Here is a 19,638-nt window from a genome sequence, read left to right on the forward strand (position 1 = left end):
TCTAGCTAAAAAAAAGGTCTAATATCCTAAAAAACTTTCAACTTTAGGAAAAGTCCTAATTCTATCCAAAAATTATTTTGTCCCATAAAAAACCTGCAACTTTAAGTTTAGTTCCATTTCCATCTTAAACTTTTTTTGTTTCATAAAAAACCACAAACTTTTACTTGAGTCCCAAATCCGACCCCGTTAACTCTTAGTCCAAAATTTCTCTTGATAATCGAAAGATGGAAAACTCCCAAGAAAGCTATTTGAGCGTCCCAAACCGACTGTCTTGAGTGTGAGCGCTTGGACTGCTAGAGATGGAAGACTCCCGAGCTCGAGAGATTAACGACTAACAGCAAAATCGAAGATTCTCGAGTGAGATGGAAGAAAGACTATCTGAACAATTGAAGCAAGCCAACACTAATTGCTCTAGTTTTTAACCAAAATTTAAGATCTAATAAGACGTTGTTTGGGTTGACATGGAAATTCAACTCCAAAAGATATCTTCTTGGATATGAAATTTGGGAATAAACTAGAACAATGACATGGAAATGCCACATTGCTAAGGGCAATTTTGGACGGAATGTTAACGAGGGTAGATATGAGACTCAAGTAGAAGTTAGTAGTTTTTTAAGAGACAAAAAATGTTTAGAGTAGAATTGGGATTGAACCAAAAGTTGAAAGTTGTTCATGAGGCGAAAAAAGTTTACGATAGAATGGAGGGGTTAATTTAAAAAAAAAGCGCCAACTTTAGGTCGATGGATAATTTTGGCCCGAACTTTTTTTTGTTCCATAAAAAAAGCATCAACTTTAGGTCGAGGGACAATTATGGCCCAAACTTTTTTTTGTCCCGTAAAAATGCACCAACTTCAGATCGAGGGACAATTCTGGCCCGAACTTTTTTTGTCTCGTAAAAAAGCACCAACTTTCACTTAAATCCCAAATTTGGCCCCCCATTGACTTTCTGTCTGAAGTTACCATTGTTTGAGAAAAAAAGTTATGGTGGTGAGCCTGGCGAATCTCTTCCATGGCGTCTGTCGATGGACGGTGATCTACAGCTTCAGATTACGACAAAACGACAAAGTTTGGCGAGAAAGATTCAATCTGGAGATATTTTTGACTTGTCGGTGAAGTGAAGGAGGCGAACAGTTTCACCGTTATTCTTCAAGCAGTGGTTCAGAGAATAAGACAATGAATAATACTTTAAATCCAGTCAGCAAGTCACGTGGATTTATTGCTAAGGTGGAATAGTCAAATTGAAAAATCAATGATTTTAAGTCAATAAGGGTCAGATTTGGGATTTAAGTGAAAGTTGGTGTTTTTTTACGAGACAAAAAAAAGTTCGGGCCGTAATTGTCCATCGACCTAAAGTTGATGCTTTTTTATGGAACAAAAAAAAGTTCGGGCCAAAATTATCTCTCGACCTAAAATTGGTGCTTTTTTTTGGAATTAATCCTAGAGACTTGAACAAAATTAGGGGTCTTGTAGGGTATTAAGCCAAAAATTAAAGAAGTAAAGGAAGTTTGGGCTCTGGCCGCCTTTTGCCAAAGATTTATGCGTGTTTTTAGCTGAAACTTCCGAGAAGAAAATCTGAAGGCCCATTTAGCAGTCAACAATACAATTGCAAAGTCAGAGCATGTAATGAAAAAGACCAGAAACTCTGGAATACTGTCCACAAATATGGAGGATTTTCATCCTTTTCCTTGTCCTCAAATGCTTATCTCAGACCTGCATCTTTCTTTTCTCCTTTCCCTCACATTTCGGTGCTCGTGAATCATGATTACGATAATTCATTTAACTTTTTAGTTGGCAAGACTAATGATTCCCTGAACACCCATTTTTTCTGCAAGACTTTCTTTCTCTTTTTCTAACAATTGTCATAATTTATTTTTTCTATGGAAAAAATGAATTTCTTTATGAGGGGATAAGTATTATTTTACGTCCGACTCGAGCTATCTTGTCCAAGAACTGTAAGGCACAGTCTGGGTTATTCCGCATATTCAGGTTTTGTAGAAGAAAGCAAGAAAAGTCTCTTTTGCCAGCATCACCAGCTCTAGGGTTACAGTGATGACCAGAGAGAGATAGAGAGAGATAAAAAGGGGTTTGATTCCTTTCTTTCTTGTCACAGGACACACACAACCTCTACCATTTCTCTTATAAGTCATGATCTAGCATCATTCACTTTGATTCTTGGCTAAAGACAGACCTGTCTTTTTGCTTTTTGAAGCAAAAATGGAGTTGCTTTGGCTTCGTCACGCTGTGACGGTCCCTTCAAACGTTTCATTTCTTTGTCTACATTATCATATTCGACACTCAAGACACTCCTGGGAGTGTCTGAAAAAGAAAAGTCTCCCCCCTCTCTCTTTCATAGTCATTTTAATCTCCAGTGTGTTGGATTTTCTGAGATCTTGTGTCACTTTCCTGTCTCTGACTTTCATGAAGACTATGACCCATCATCTCTCTCTCTCTCTCTCTTCTCTCTTTCTCTCATGAAGACTGTGACCCATCATCTTCCTTATTTTCTGCAAGTTCCTCTTTTATAGTCTGCCTCCTGTTGCCCTTCTTTTTCATTCTCACCACCTCTCTCTCTATGTCAGAACTCACAATAGGCGCCTTCCCACCCCCACCCGACTCTCTCATTATGTTTTTAGTAGTGTTCTTAGCTAGCTCTTGTGGTGGTAGGATGAGGGCACATGCTATATCAACATATATGTGTGTGCGCATACATAGGTCTGCACAGCATCACCACGCCAAATACTGGGATGAAGATTTTTATTAGGGTTTGATCAACAGCTGGAAACCAGCCACACACACACACACCGTGAACTTTATGAAGCACCAGTGGAGTTGACCTCTTCTACTTTGAGCTTTGCTCTATCGATTATTTTAATCTGATTTTTCTTCCCCTGTGGCCCTGATTTTTTTTTTGTAGGATAATAGCTTCTTATTGCTAATTATAGCTTTAGGTCTTCATTGCTTTGCACCTAGTATGCAAAGTTGTTAATTAGGGCATTAGTCTCTGTAGAAAAGTTTCTTTTTTCAAATTTGTATTTTTCAGCTCACTCCTTGCTTTTGCCCGGAGGGAAATAGAATGTGCTTAGTCATAAAGTTTGTACCCTCCATCCAACCCTGCCCAAAGAAGTAAGTTCCTTTTCTTTCTCCGCGTATTTATGCCTGTGATGTGATCTGTCAGTTCTTCATTGAGGTTCACTATATGTGTTTCTCATATGTTGTATGTATTTATGTTTGTTCAACCACAATCTGAGCTTGTGACTGGCGGTGGTTTTCCGCTTGTAAAGAGGTTTGTCAGTTGCCCATTTGTCTCTTGTTCATGAGGCGATGATCTGTCCTTCTATCATTTTATGGCTGACTCTTGTACTTGTTTGTTGCTTGCATCTACTCTTCCAGAGCGTGTGATCACATTGTAGCTAGGGTTTTCTTTGGTCAAAAGAATTCGTATTGTGCACCATAAGAGTTAGATGTAGCAACACTGACGATCATTGGGTTCGCTTTTTATTACCCTCTCGACTGTTACACTGCTTCGTGCCGTTGTCAAGTTCATATTGCTAAGCATCTGATGATTGATACTTGTAGAATAAGGTCAGACTAGTGATGTTTCTTGATGCCACCATTTTGCTAAAGGTTCTTCCATTTCAATGTTGTCATTTATTTTCCTCTGTTTGCTTGCACAACCGATTCTGGAAGCATGGTCTTCCAAGATTATGCTTGTTATGGATGGGAAATAATACCCACAATTTTCTCTGGTTCTCTTTTGCTTTAAGCATTACATGTCTTCCATAAAGATTTTGTTCATTTGGTTGTTACCATCGATGTCAAGTGGGGAAACTTTCTATCTTTTAATTCTAGCTGGTCGTGTGCACAATGCAGAATGGAGCCTTCTAGAGAAACTTCTTCCGGTAAGCTTCAGTTGATTAACTGCCATTTGTATGAATCAGGAGAAACTAGCTAGTAGAATTTGGTTGCAACGGCATGTTCGTGCAATTGCTTTCATTTTACGGGTTGCTTCAAGCATCTAGAAATCTGTGCTCTGAGAGCTAGTATGAGTACACTCTTCTTTGACATTGTTTCCTGTAGAATTCGATCCTTTGAGTTTTAGTGCAATTTTGCCTTGGAGAAATTGTGGGAGAGAGAGCTTCCTTCAGTCCACTCATGGAGGGATCGGGGTTGAATTTTCTGCCGACTCATTCATTTGATCAATCAGTAGAAATCATGTGGATCTACTATTGACCGTGTGAATGATGCGGGAGATAATTTCGCTCTCCTCTTTTCCTTGCTTGGACTGAAGGGAGCTCCTTCACCACTTTTTCTTGGCACTCTTTCATCCTTTCCAATACCTCTTTTCTCTCGGATGATTTCTATTCGATCGTTTTCAATCTGGTATGCGAGTCTTAGCATGTGCTAGCAACAGTGAGTGTACATCGCAGTTTCGAATTGCATGCTTAATAACCAAATAGCATCAGCTCTGCAACTTAGGGTGTTTGAGAGTCCATCTTGCCTTGTCTCATCGGAGGATTAATGTTGGATCAATGGAAGTGAAAAGACAATGGTTTACCGTATCAAGTACTGCTTCTCCTTTTCCGCCATAAGAACACCTTTTAAATTCAGCCTGTGTTTAAGCCCTTCATCTGCAAAGAGGGAGTTTTCTTCTGCGGCTGCGAAAGAGTTCTTATTAAGAACACCATGTTGCTATGTTATATTCCCTCCATTTTGCTCGCACTATAGTCCTTCAATTTTGACCTTGTATATTCCCATCCTTTGGGTCGAGGAGTGCTTTACTTAGTATCTGTATGATTTCTTTGCAAATGCTTATTAAGTATTTGTGATCATATCATATGACTATGACAATTGTGAATTCTTCTAGTAACATATCAAAGATAGAATGATATGAATCACCCTTAATGTCCTTTTTTCTTTAAAGGAATTGGACAACAATATGTGTTTGATCGGAAGTGCTGCGACATAAGCGTAGCTTTTGATACGCAGTCTGTAATTCGAAGGAAAGGGTTTGTGGTGAAGGATTCAATAGGAAAATTCCTCTGGTTTCTTTGCCTTTAATCTCCATAACACCTGCGTTGATTGCTCATTTTCCCATGCAACTCCCCAACTCTCCTCCAATACTTAAAAAAAAAGACCAGCTTTTTGTTACTCTAGTGGGTCTATGATGTGTTGGAACTTGGAGCTAACTGGGGGTAGGATTTCATAGTTTGAAGCAAACGATATTTTCTTGGAAATTAAATGAAATTAAATTAATCCCTCTCTAAGAAAAGTTCAAGAAGTTATTACAATGCGTCGGCACCATGCGGCCTCTCATTCCACCTCGAAGAAGATGATGAATCTAAAGGTGCATCAAATCTTTTTTATTAGGGTTCTGATGTGGAACTAGGTTTTTTTAATACTAGTTGCAGTCGCAAGTACGAGTCTGGTTTGTGCTTTTTCGTATTGAAAATCCTCAGTTCGTTGAGTTCATCGATACAATGACAAATGTGTATAATTTCTTCCTTTCTTTAATATATTCCCATGAGGGACCGTGCCATGTGGTCTTTGGCATTATCTTATGCCAATGGTGTGTGGTTCTTGTTTCGTCCTTGTAATATTTGATGGCTCTTTTTAACTTCTCAACTCCAAGTTGTTTGCTGACCAAAAAAAAAAAAACTCCAAGTTGTTTTACAGACCGAAAAAAAAACTCCAAGTTGTTTTATAAGTGGCGGTTACATATAGAGGTTTGGCCGAAAATAAACAATCTGAACTCCTCGTTCTCTGTTCTAGTTAAGCTAATATATTGTTGCTTCATATCACTTTTTTTAGCTTTTTATCTTCTGCAATTAGGTGTAAGATTCTTTCTTATACTTGTTTAGCGTACAGGAGGTGTTTCACAGATGGCTATTTGTCTTTTGGTGTTGCACTTGCACCTGTGGTTTGTGCAGAGATAGCAGCTTTTGCTCTTGTCATTCTCATCTCTCTCTCCTAGGGTTCTCTCTCTCTCTCTCTCTAGTTTTGCCCTAGCAGAAGAGAAGAAAGGTAAGCAATGTTTCTTGAGACGGCAGAGACAATATATTAAAAAAACCACAAAAAGATGAAGGAAACAACTGCGAAATGGAAGAGAAACTTTTGAGCCGATGGATAGGCTAAGTTGATATGCATTTCTGCCTTGTGAGCTGTAAGGTTAATGAAAATTATAGTCCTTAATGGGTATTTAGCTGGTAATTGACACGATGTGAAACTGCACTTTTCTGCAATTATTAATTATGTGGCATTATATACCCTTAGGACATGGAGTAACCGTCTTTAGTTCTTCACCAAAGAAGTTGATTTGATTGTGTGAGTGGAGTTTATGATACACAGATCAAATTTCTTGTATCATCGACTGCAGATGATTCTATGTTTAAGCTATCTGTTTGGGTTGTCTCACATTTTAATTCATTTTGAGGTTGTCGATGTAACTTCGGATTCATGGTTATTTACCAAACGGAAAGAATAATGGGTTGTATTTTTCTTATAGTAGAATATCCTTCATAAGTTGCATTGTCACTTATATTATGTGACTGTCAAGTCTCGAGTGACAACAAAGAGATCCACGGTTACAAATCCAAGCATTCTTACATTATATATATATATATATATATATATATATATATATATATATATATATATATATATATATATATATGCCTAGATTCTAGACTGATGGATTGTTGATTCTTAATAGGATCATATGAACATTTTAACCACAAGGAATACGTCTTTTTCTTGATTTATATAGTCGATTGCAGGAAAAGAATATCACAAGTGTTTTGAGCGCTTACTTGAGTGCTATAATTTTATTTTCGATCGCTTGTGCTCACTTGAGTGTTAATGCTTTTTTTCATATTGCGTTACTCTCATGTAACTTTTCAAAATGTGTCATAATTTTATTAAAAACTGCCATATCGGGTTTTTGGCAATTGGGCAAATGTTTTTAAAAAGTTATGTCATTTAAGTGATCAATTGAAAGTTACGAGACTCAAGTGAATATTTTTGTAAAGCAATGGCGCTCAAGTGATTGAAAAAAAAATCATGGTACTCAAGTGTGTGCCGTACGAAAATTTTGACACTTGCGATGTCCATATCCCGTCAATTGTGATTTCAATGTCTCCTTTTAACACATTATTTCAATGGGCAAATAGGGTTTTTTGGGCTTTTGTTTTGTGCCTGGGAAATGATACATATGCTTCTTTCCCAACTTTGATCCATACTAAAGGGCATCCAATCTAGAGTTTGTTCTCATTCATCTGTGGCTAACCCACTGTAGGAACACGAGATAAACGCATCCTTTCATGTCCATAGCGTGACTACACAATCTGTTCAACTATGATTATAACGGCTTTAACTACCAAAAAATTGCTCTAAAGTAGTACTTTAGCCATTTCTATGTCGTACATTTTCTAAAACCATGGACCTGACTCAGAGAGAGTTGCATCTTCTCTACGATGGAACGGCCTACGGTAAACAAAGAGGTCATTTGTTCAAATTCTATTAACTGCATGCAAATTACTTTAGGTCATGGATCATATGCTAAAGGCTGGAGGGTTGGATATACAAGTTCATCAGGCTGGTAGGGTGTTCCAAGGGCTTTTAGATAGTCGGATCTCTGCGCACATGCGCTTGTGCCGTAAATGAAGTGTCTGCTATGGATGAGATTAGTGTCGAATTAAGAGAGGATTTTCTCCTAATTATTTAAAAAATAAGAAATGGGCGGTTCTTTCACTCTCTGACATCCGGTGATATGCAAATTTTAAGGTTTATATCTAGTTTGGCAAATGTATTTAATTGGGTTTTAGGGAGTCCATGATTGGATTTGAATAAATGTTTGTGTTGGGAGTCCTTTGTCGAATTTGTACATATGTTGGAATTAAATAATATTTAGTAACATTGTTAGTGACATTAGGTGGAGGATAAATGCATTTAAGTCCGTGAAAAACAAAATTATTTTGGGCCACAGGCAACTCTGTGAGAGATGGGATACAGATTGCTAGTTGTTTGTACTAGTAAGTGGGCACAAGCAGCTGTTCATACTTGTACATTTTCTTGATGAGTAATGCAAAACCAAATGATGAATTGCCAAAAAAAAAATTGCTCACTAAATTCGTAGACATAAAAAAAAATTTATATGAGAATGTTTTTCTTTCTGAAATATGAGACTTTGATGAGAGATTTCTCTTTATTTATCTGGTTTAAAATTCGGCCTCATGGAGATGACTATGCATAGACATTCGACTTATGAGTTCCTTATTTTTTGTTGGGGCATCCAATTCAAGAAAACTTGAGCATATATCGCATGATTGGCCTTATCCATCATTAATTTGAGGATTATGACTATCCATTCTCTCAAATCAATAGTTGAAAAGGCCGCATTTGTATTTTCTTTCTGACATTGTCAACGTATACTATAATTACTCATCAGGTTACAAGTACAAACCTTCAAAGTAGTGCAATGGCACCATTCTATGCACACTTTAAAAATAAAAAAATTGATTAGGCATATGCTGGTCCCAGATTAAGCCTAAAGAACAACAAGGTAAGTCAGATTAGAGGGCCACCGTGCTATGAATGCTTTGTTACAATCTTGAATGATGTGTAGATGGACACTTTAAAGTTTGATGGATTCGTGTTCGTGCTAAAAGATGGGTCTCCCAAGAATGCCTCATGCATTTATCCTTCCAAGAGATTATTCTTCTTTATTTGTCACCTGAATTATGATTTAATTTTTATACCCTCCAAGTAATTCTTTTGATGGCTTCTCCTCTAAATTAAATCTTGGCACATCATGAAAATTTGTGAGTGAATAGTGGTTGAGATATAAGGGGGAAAAAGTTTACCGAAAAGTCTAATGCAATCGATTTCTAGACCTTTTGATTGATAGAATAGAATCTTAACACCGTTTCTTTGAAAATAATAATAAAGTTCCACCGATGAATAATGATGAAAATTGGCTGCTTGATATACTAAAACTTTGTCTACGAAAGAGCCTTACGTCGTATTTTTTCGACCCAACAATGGCTATTTTGTTACGACTCCACTCGACTTGCTGGCCCTTAGCTACTACGGTTGTTATGAGGGCCGAGAAAGGGTTTTAAAATCGAACCTCTTTTTTCAAGGGAAACAAGAAAAGGATTACGAGGGACCGGGAGAAATTAGGAAGGATTAGTAAACTAAATTTTATGTACATTTCGAGGGATTTGAGTATTAATAAACAATGTTATTCCTTTTTCTCATTTATATCCTTATTTTAAATCTATCTTTAAATGTGCAAAAGGATCTTTATCTCATAATATATTATTTTCCCTCTCTTCCCTCGCTTGCATCTAAACAATATATTTACCCAATCCACATTTATGTGCCGTTTCTGTTCTCCTCTCATAATTTTTTCATTACTTTCTAATCACTTCTACCGAACATAATTAGACTTGGTTAAACTTTCTGATAAAAAGTTTAGGATGTAGGTGCACCAATTGAAATGATTTAGGAGTCAATTGCATCATATATTAGGGTCAAGAACTTTTGCGCAATTTTTTCGATCATAATCTTTAATTATTAAACTAGATTATATTTTTATTTAGATCAGATGTTAGGGTTTGGCAGACCAACTTTGGATTTTGATTGGAAGACATATGCTTCTAGCAACTTGCACATAGGATAATTAAACTCAATTAAATTCAGGGAACCTATGTTAGTAATTCATGTGAATTGTGATTGGTGTTGCACTGCCCAACCTTAGACAATTACCAAGTGACATTCATTGAAATGATCAAAAGTAGTACATTAGGTGCATTCCAACATATCCATGTATAGTGCTAGTGGAAATCAATGTAAATATGAGGAGAAAGCTTTTATCTATACCCGAGCTCATAAGTTTTTGGGCATTAAGTAAATAATTTTCCTCACAAGAAACCTGATGAAACATGCATTGGTGCATTTAAGTATCATAAACTCATATGATATTTTACAGCTTTAAATGAATCAACCGACGAAATCGATACTTTCCAGAGCTTATTTCAAGACCACTTGGTGCAGATTTTTTATTTGCAAGGCATCTCTATAAAATTCGATAAACTCATCAAAGAATTTACATCTGAAGACAAATTTGACTTATATTGAATAACATGCAAAACTTTTTTTTTTGTTCGAAGAATAACATACAAAACTTGACCTTGAACCTCATCACCACAACACCTCAAAAATAGATTCCCAGAAAGCAGCATCATTTTGGGCCGTGGAAGAATATTGGGCCGAACAGAGGGCGGCCCAAAAGAATAATAAGGGAAAAATATTTGAATAAATAATATTCACACAACATATTAAGATAATCTTCGCAAAAATATTTACAAAATAAAAAAAAATGAAGACAACTTAAAATATATGAATAATGACATAAATGATTCCTAAATTTCGATTCAATATGCAATGTGGTCCCTTCACTTTCAATTTGTTCGATATGGCTCTTGAACTTTAGCCTAATACGCGATGTGATTCCTGAATTTTTAATTTTTTTAATGTGGTCCCTAAATTTTAACCCAACATACAATGTGATCCCCAAACTTTTAATTTATTCCATATGGTTACTAGAATTTTGGCATATGTTCAAATTAGTTCTTGAGCTATATGAAGAAATTGGACGTTACCCTTCTATTAATTCAAGTTCAGGGATAACATTAAACGTTTTCACATAATCTGGGGACTAAATAGTTTATGAATCACATCGAACAGATCAAAAGTTCATGGACCACATTACACACTCGAAAAAGTTTAGAGATCACGTTGAAAAATACATTGCACATGATATTAAAGTTTAGGGATGATTCGTGTTATTATCCTTAAAAAAAAAAAAAAGAACAGAAACGATGATAGAATCGCCTGGACAACCGACTCGAAACAATTTAAAAAATAAAGAAATATCGTCGTTGTCTTTTTACTCCATCGTCTCTGTCTCGCGATTCGGTGCGCGACCTGTTCCTCCTGTCCAGCGCCACCCCCTCCCTTCCGATCGGCGGCGAATCACGATCCGGCGAAGGGTAAAGCTCGATCTCTCTCCGGAAGCCCAACTTCTCGCGACTGCTGTTTCCGGAATTCGCAGGCGGCTCTGTCCCTCTTCGTGGGTTCGTTTCTTCTTCTTCCTCGTTTGCAAATTCGTCTTCAACGTCGCATCATCGTTCCGTACCTGTCGAAGATTCGAACCGCCGGCCCCTCCCTCCGTTAGCCGATTCATCGCGAATTGTGTGCATTTCCAATTCGTGCACTATCTGGGCAGCTGGGTTCTGTTTTTGGTTTTCGTGTTTTCTCGTTTGTGATTCGAGCTTCGGTGTGTCCCGGAGTGCGGTTTGGGAAATGGTCTGGAGCGTGTCCCATCGTTTGGGGTTCAAATTCGATCGATACGAGCTGGGTATCTTTCAAGAACGTGAATTGGGTTTCTGGGTTAACTTGCTGGTAGCGCAAAACGATGGCGTGGCTCTCGCTTGCTTGTCTGCTTTCCATCTTAACCCTCTACGGGAACTGACTCCCAGGAGCTTAGGTAGAGGCTTGTGTCACTGCTAAAGTTTTTCTTGGGTGACCGGCGTATGACTTTATTTCACACGGTAACTCACCGAGCTTCCGCTACTGCTCTCGCCTTCAGTGGCTTCACTCTTGTAAATGTTGGCTCGACGGTTGAGGTCTCACCTTTTGAAGTCTTACCAGAAATTCTAATCTAGCATCTTTCCCTGATGTGTTGGGAACTCTATCGACCCTTATCATCGCAACTTATGAAGTCTACTGGTGATTTTGTTCTTGCCCATGTGTAGCCTTTTCTTTGGTTGGCTGCATTGTATTGACACTGGCCTGCCAAACAGGTTCTTACATTGGAAGTCTATTGATGATTGAAATCCCGCCTCATTGCTAATCTTTTCTCAGGTGCTCCACTATCTGGGATCTAGATGAGAAGCACGGTTTTGGCTAGGATACCGATTGATTTGACTCTTAGAAGAATTTATTCCTAAAGCCAGCTATTAGGTGATAGAGCGATAGAGTTTCTTCCATAACCAATGTACTGCATAATAGCGGTTCTCTTTTGATATGCAGTTTTCTTGTCCAATGCCAAATACTATTTTTGCTTAGTTTGTTTGGGAGATGCAGCCTTGACAGTGCTCTTGGTTTTATACCTTCCTTTATTGCCTTTTTGCGTTCTGTTCGATAATCATGTGCAGCAGTTTCAAAATGTTAGTAGATGAAGTGTTGGGGTCTTAGAAATGCTTGCACTTATTTGTACTTTCACTTCATGTAAGTTCCATGGAGGTACCGCACCTTTTCTTAAGTTGCATCGTCATTTAAATGTTTGACTTTGTGCTTAGCATATTCCTACAATTGATAATAGACAAAATCCTAAGTTATTTGTAAGGATTCTTGAGATAGTACAGCTCATTGATATTACACCTTTTGATGGCAGAATCTTACATGTGGTAGTCTTGCTTCCCATAGCCTTACTAAATATACTGTTGATGACTGTTCCCTCCTCCTCCATGAGCTCTACCGTTTCAACGCCACATGGTATGCTGCCACCAGCAAGGCTTGGTAGTTATGATTCTCCTATTTCTGGGGCTTCCGGGTCATTTGCGCAGCCTGAACAAGAATTTAATGACAACGATGAAACGGAGCTACTATCGGTGTCTTGGAATCAGGACTATGGTTGCTTTGCTGCAGGCACGAACCGAGGCTTCCGTATCTATAATTGTGAGCCCTTTAAGGAGACTTTTAGGCGAGACTTGAAAAGTGGGGGATTTAAAATTGTTGAGATGCTATTCCGTTGCAACATTCTAGCTCTCGTTGGTGGTGCTGCTAATTCCCAGTATCCGCCAAATAAAGTTCTAATCTGGGATGATCATCAGAGCCGGTGCATCGGTGAATTTGCGTTTAGGTCAGAAGTTCGTGGTGTGAAATTAAGACGGGATCGAATTGTCGTTGTCCTTGAGCACAAGATATATGTACACAATTTTATGGACTTGAAGCTGCTCCATCAAATTGAAACTGTGGCGAATCCTAGGGGACTCTGTTGCCTCTCTCAGAATGTGAATGCAATTGTTTTAGCTTGCCCTGGTCTTCGTCGAGGACAGATTCGGATCGAGCATTTTGGACTTCGTATGACGAAATTCATCAATGCACATGATTCTCAGGTGGCTTGCTTAACCTTGACAATGGATGGGCTGCTTCTTGCAACTGCTAGTGCTAAGGGTACTCTGATAAGAATATTTAACACGATGGATGGAACTCGGTTGCAAGAGGTAATGGGCCATGCAAAAATTCACCTACTGAGTTTATTCTCCTTCTTAAATCATTGCATTTTGAAGGATATGCTGGTGGAGAAATCATTTTATTTGCTAGGTATATGAAGGTATCGGATGAAAATGGCAAAGGCAGTTTTTTGACGATGTTTCAACCTAGGTTATAAGGAACCGATTTTTTGATTTGGAGTCAATTACCATGCGAATGCAAACCTATTACAGTGAATGATCATCTATAGGGTCTTGTTAGGTTTGGATTCACATTCAAACTAACTGTTCTCTTATTCATTTCTTATGCTTTTCAATAGGTACGTAGAGGAGTGGACAGAGCTGAAATTTACAGCATTGCCCTCTCGCCTAATGTTCAGTGGTTGGCTGTGTCTAGTGATAAAGGTACTGTCCATCTATTTAGTCTCAGAGTCAGAGTAGCAGGCGAGGATTCTCCTGCACATTCAGACATCTCTCAAAGTCCAGCACTAGCTTTCCAGAATTCTTCTACTTCGCTTGATGCCCTCATTTCTACAAGCACTGGTGCCAATCCAGGTTCATCATTGTCTTTTATGAGAGGTACAGTTTGAAATATCTTTGAGTAGGAATAGTAGTAATGGAGCCGATATGCCTGATGGCTTCCTTACATGTCCGATTGAATTTCTAGCCTAATTTGTAGAGAAACAGAAGGATAGCTTTACACGATCTGGTTTGAAGTTTGAGAAAATACCTTAATGAGGGTATGGATGTTGCCAAATGCATTATGTCTGGAAATATTCGATGGGTTGGACATTTTTATTTGTAGCTGCTTGGGATTTAAGTGAAGCACATATTTTGGACTTTTAAGAAATGCATCTGTTGGTTTCGGGCTCTTCTCATCAAAACATCCGGAATTTGATATGCTGCATAAATATGTACCTTGACTCTTGAGACAGAATGTACTCTGTAGGAACTTTCTCTCTGATGTCTTTGTGATTCTGCCTTCTTTTCCAGGGGTCTTACCAAAATATTTTAGCTCAGAATGGTCATTTGCCCAGTTCCACTTACCCGAAGAGACTCAATTTGTTGCAGCTTTTGGATCCCAAAATACTGTAATAATCATTGGCATGGATGGGAGGTAAAGGTTTTCCTAGTGTTGTTCTAGTTAGTTTTGTCGATTTTCTTTTCTGTCTTTCAGGTCAATTCTGCAAAGCCGACCTCTGGATTTTCTGTTTCATTTCTAAGCAATGAAATGGCTACATTATCTGAAGCAATGCTTCCCCTCTAGCTATTTCTGTGATATAACACTTTTATTGGCTTTTCTTTTTTCTGCAAAATGCCGGCTGTCTTCTAACCGTCCTTATGTGTTTTTTTCCCTGTTGATTTGGAAGAGAACTATGTGATGGTGGTCTCTCTCTTATCATCTTCTGATCAACTTTTTCTGATACTTGCTTAAAGGAAGCAGTTGGCGTAGGCTATTACTTTTTCATTTTCTCAATTAATAACTGGATCTGGCATTTGGACGAGGGATATGGTATTTATTCAATGAAGCTACCATATGAGTTTCTCTTATTCAACGTCAAGATATAAGTTGAGTGGGTTGAGGGAAAGCATGTAAGTAAGTCGTAGCACTGCAATGAAAGTCCAATGGTTTATCCAGACATATGGCCTACTTTATAGCTTTTCTAGATGAAACTGTTGAACTTTATTTGCACAATTGGGGTAGATGACTACACTGCGAGTAGATAATTACCACGAGTCACTGCTGAACCCGTAAAAAATAGCAAGCTATTGCATGAGTCACCTCAAAGAAATAGTTGACGAGGGAAAAAATGGTGAAGGTTAAGAAATACGGAAAATGCGGGGTGCTTCACTTCCTAGTGAACAATCCCACTTACTCCTGAAAGTGCTTTTGATACTTTGGTCCCATAACCGCTTCTCTTCTCACCGTTCACCCTTTCCCTTGCTTTGGAAGGTGAAGACATGATATTTGGTGATGGAGCATTGGGATTTTAAAACATCTAGTTCCTTCACATTGTCAGGCAAACTTGTTCCTGATTTTTTGAAAAGCATGCACGATGTGCTTTTCAATTTCGATGTAGCGATGTTTTTCTTTTCCTTCACAACTTAAGAGTTTTGACTCTAATTGATCATTTTGAGAGATTTTACCCCTCTCTCTCTCTCTAACGCATTTTTTTCTCCATGTATTTTCAGTTTCTACAGGTGCAGTTTTGATCCAGTTAATGGAGGGCAAATGGTGCAGCAGGAATATAATCGTTTTCTTACAAGTGCAAGTAAGCCTAGATAGGTTTGTCAACAGCATTGAACACGCTCTCTCTATTTTCGAATTTTATGATGTATAAAGTGTACATAAGATTGCAAGGTGGCTTAATGATTGCCCTACTTATCTTGCATAGATATGTTGAACGCATCTACTTGTGATCGCGGTGCATTAGTATTTACTGGCCAGTGGCATATGTACATGAAGTAAAATCAGTTGAAAGTATAACTTTGAATGGCTATCGTTGAACTTGTAAATGTGGTTACTCTTTGGCTTTCGAGCGTCATTCTTTGCTATCATGACAGATAAATCTTTAAAGACTTTGTATTAGGACATAAATTATGGCTGGTTCCTACTTGAGAAGTGAAGATTCGTGGCCAATCTCATGGGGATTATACAATTCCTGCAAAGAGTGTCAATGGCTTCACCCGGTGGTGACCCAACTGGCCTGTTTAGTGGTCGATGAAACTTTTATTAGATAGAATTACTCTGTCCATCCCAATAATATTTCAGATAACATGTCCCCAAAACCTAAAATGCTATCACCTCATTAGGTCACCCCATTGTCAGAGTGCATTGTGTGCAAAATTGCCCCATTGTCATGAATCTTGCTCACTTCCCTGTGAAATAGACTGCGTCAATTCGGGACCTGAATGCCTCTTGCTGCAATGAGTTTCCTCCGTGCTATTTTAGCTCGTCATTGAAGATGACCATAGTGTTGGTTCAATTTTACAGATTCCGTGATAGTTAAAGCCGGAATTTAACATTAACTCATTGGTCGAAGAAGCTGAAAGCTTTTTACCCCTAAAGAGGAAGAGAAAAGGAATGGGGAAAGAACACAACACGATGAAATCAAGAAACTGTAGCAGTGACTTCTGCAACAATCTCATTATTTGCAAAGAAAAAATTGTCTGAAAGCAAAACGCCGTAGCGAGGTAACTTCTACTTGCATGTAGACACAAATGCAGCCCAGTGCTTAACATCTGGTGGATCAGAAAAGAGGATCCAGGGAGACAGTGCGACTAGGATCCTGCATCCTGACAGGAACATCAGACCCCACATAAGATGGTTGCTATACGTTCGAGCTGGATGTGAAAATGCTTTTCTTTGGGGAAGGTGGATCAAGAATTATACACGGATGCAAGGGGAAAGAACAAAACATGATGGAAACGAGAAAGTTTACCAGTGACTGCTGCAACAAACTTACTAGTTACTATATACAAGGAAATTATTGTATGAAAACAAAACTTGGTATCTTAGTCACTCCTTGAATGGTAGATACATATACGGCCTGCAGGAGCTTAATAACTGGTTGATTAAAAAGAGGATCCAGGGAGATGGTGAGACTAGGATCCTGCATCTTGACAGGAATGTCAACTCCCGACAGAAGACTGTTGCCATACATGACGGCCCCAGCTGCTGCCACCGCTCTGTGATTCTGAAATCACGCCCTCCCAAGCTACGTCCTGTCGCTCCTCCAGAAGATGGCACGTTTATGTAACTCCCCTGGTTATAATCTGTTCTCGCATGGGGAGCATGCAAATAACGGGTCCTTTGAGGTGGGCCTAATGCAGGATGAGGACAAGGAGTCGGAATTGGGCCTTGATAGCTCGGACTGCTTGCCGGTGTGTAGCTTGGTCCGATGCGGTGTCGGCATAGATGATGGGGAAAGGGGTGGGGTGAGTGTTGGGTTTCGATTTCTATCGGTTTTGTTGCTCGTGAGCAGCAAGGGGCAAGGGCGTTGGCCCTGCTGGGAAAGCTGGAGCCCAGAGCTAATGCATTCTCCCTGGCCAAGTCTATAACGTCTGGCGGTTGTTATTGTCCATGAGCACTATCCTCCTTCATTACCTGCAAAACCCAACCATACCAATCAAATAACATCAACTAGAATTTTGATTTTGGCAGACATGAGCACTAAATCCAGATATGATCAGTTGATCCAACCGATTGACCCATAAAACTCCACAAATGGATTGATATGGATGGTTTAGTATTCTATCCTTTCAAAACATATAAGCTATTCTGCATCAAGTACCTCTCTATTCTAGCACTTCACTTATGTAAAGATATAGAAAACAGCTAATTAAACATGAAAGAAAATGTGAGGAACTTGTATAAAAACTTGGTTCATCTCCTTCCTCGGGCACACAAATTGAAACATCCACAAATCCTCACTTAGATGAGAGTCTTAGCTTCACTACATATCAGGAAAAGAATGGGAAAGATTCTACCCCAAAGAAGAGAAAAAAGAAGAGAAACAAGAAAATGGGAAAGAACACGAGATGATGGAAACAAGAAAGTTTAGCTCAGTTGGCAAGATCTTACTCTTAGAATTGGGAGGTAAGGGTCTCGATCCTCACTCCACGCTTTGCCTCACAGGGCGATGCATGAGTGATGGTGCTGCTTCGATCCCACCTTTGGGTGCCTAGTTTGAACCCATCCATGTGTTCTCACATTGGACTTACCCAGGTTCAGTGGTGGGGCCCTGCTGCACCCCCACGGGGAGTCTACATGCCGTAACCGGCATAAGCAAGGACGGGCTGGATTTGCCCGATGGTCATTAAAGGAAATCTTACTACATGCAAAGAAACCATCGTATGCAAAAGAAAACTTTATATCTAGGTAACTCCTGCTTGCACAACAGATTCAAATACAACCTACAAGAGCATAATAACTGTTTGATCAGAAAAAAGGATCCAGGGAAATGGTGAGACTAGGATCCTGTATCCCAACAGGAACTTCAAATCCCCAAGACCATCGCCGTACATGAGAGCTGGATGTGAAGAATGTTTTTCTACGTGGAGAGATGGATTGAGAAATATACATGGAGGAAGCTAGAGGTTCGAGAGTCGGTCACATCCAAGTTTCGGTGCAAGCAGTGTAAAGCTCTGTATGGATCTAAGTAGGCTCCAAGTGCATGGTATGGCAAGATATGGGAGTTCCTTGTGCAAAGCACATGTTCAGTTACATCAACGGATTCAAGCCTCTTTGCCAAGGCATAAAAAGTTAAATTGGCAATAGTGCTAGTTTATGCCGATGATTTAATTATTACTAGAGATGAAAGGGAAGATACTCGACAAATCAGAAATAATCTTTCTCTATTAGATTCCAAATTAAGGAGCTGGAGAACTTAAGCATTTATTAGGCTTACAAAAAGACCGGAGAAATGACGGTTTATTTAAGCCAAAGAAAGATATGCCAAGAAATTGTTACAAAAGTTTGGCATGATTTGACTGTAAGCCAATCTTCGAGCAAATGGAGGTAAATGGAACGTTAAGAGCTGAAGAAGGTAAAGATTTGCGAGATGTGACTATGCCTTTGATGATCGGTAAGGAGCCTAAACTACTTACATTAGCGAAGCATGACATCCTACGCTGTTGGGAGTTGTTAGCAGATTCATGAAAATCTGAAAGTCACATTTGGAAGCTATCCACATAATATTGAGATACATGAGTGCAATGATTAATTTTAGCATTTTATACGAGAAACGCGAAAGCTGTGAGTTAGTTGACTATTGCGATGTTGCTTACGCTGGCATGTTATGTGTGAACTCAGATCGGAAGCAATATCATGATGTAGCAAGAGCCAACCAACGGTGTCACTACTAAACCACCGAAGCTGAATAAAGTACATGGTTGGTTATACTGTTGAAAGATCTGCTTCTGTCGGTGGATTCTTCGGATTTTTGCTTGGCAGAAACTGCAATATTTCATGCCAGAACCAAGCATGTGGACGTGCACTATCATTTCATCTGTCAAAAGGTGAAGCCTGTAAATGCAATTATTAAGTGGCTGATATATCCACCATAAGTCTCAACTCCGCCAAGTGTGAGAGTATCAAAAGCTACTAGCCATGACAACATGAGATTCGAGCCTGTGTCCAGGGGGAGTGTTAGAAGACATCAACAGACCTGGATTTCATGGTGAATGCTTTTGTGCACGATAGATTTGTTTCCCAGAATCACTCTCAGCCTTACAAAGTGTACTAACGATTAGAAGGAAAGTCTTAGATCTCGAGGCTGTGCTAGCGCGCCTTGCTCTTATAAGTGGTGAGTTCCTCTTCGTGCATTGTGTGAGGGAAAATAAGCAGAAAACTCCATTT

General features: G+C 39.0%; 1 protein-coding gene and 1 pseudogene across 5 annotated transcripts; one reads left to right on the forward strand and one right to left on the reverse strand.

Moving 5' to 3' along the window:
- Positions 1 to 10,924: 10,924 nt before the first annotated feature.
- On the forward strand, positions 10,925 to 16,833 carry LOC115679168 (autophagy-related protein 18c). 5 transcript variants are annotated; one of them, XM_030602792.2, is made up of 6 exons: positions 10,925 to 11,051; positions 12,458 to 13,289; positions 13,598 to 13,856; positions 14,271 to 14,394; positions 15,471 to 15,550; positions 16,494 to 16,833. In XM_030602792.2, the coding sequence occupies exons 2-6, from the start codon at positions 12,510 to 12,512 to the stop codon at positions 16,724 to 16,726; spliced, it is 1,476 nt and encodes a 491-aa protein (XP_030458652.2). In that variant the 5' UTR covers positions 10,925 to 11,051; positions 12,458 to 12,509; the 3' UTR covers positions 16,727 to 16,833. The 5 variants fall into 5 exon arrangements, with proteins under 5 accessions (XP_030458652.2, XP_056169129.1, XP_056169132.1 ...); XM_056313154.1 differs by having other exon boundaries at positions 10,940 to 11,135; XM_056313157.1 differs by lacking the exon at positions 16,494 to 16,833 and adding an exon at positions 16,273 to 16,449 and having other exon boundaries at positions 10,944 to 11,135.
- LOC115671438 (uncharacterized) lies at positions 16,766 to 18,064 on the reverse strand (annotated as a pseudogene).
- Between the last annotated feature and the right edge of the window lie 1,574 nt (positions 18,065 to 19,638).

Source organism: Syzygium oleosum, unplaced genomic scaffold (assembly GCF_021117445.2).
Source record: "Syzygium oleosum isolate NSW1041296 unplaced genomic scaffold, Sole_v2.1 Sole_v2.07, whole genome shotgun sequence".
Lineage (NCBI taxonomy): Eukaryota > Viridiplantae > Streptophyta > Magnoliopsida > Myrtales > Myrtaceae > Syzygium > Syzygium oleosum.

What these genes read in the sequence shown, in the direction of transcription:
- LOC115679168 (XM_030602792.2), top strand. Translation starts at nt 12,510, where the DNA reads ATGACTGTTCCCTCCTCCTCCATGAGCTCTACCGTTTCAACGCCACAT. An exon ending in ATGGAACTCGGTTGCAAGAG is followed by an intron (nt 13,290 to 13,597) that starts GTAATGGGCCAT and finishes GCTTTTCAATAG; the next exon opens with GTACGTAGAGGAGTGGACAG. An exon ending in TCGTTTTCTTACAAGTGCAA is followed by an intron (nt 15,551 to 16,493) that starts GTAAGCCTAGAT and finishes ACTTGCATGTAG; the next exon opens with ACACAAATGCAGCCCAGTGC.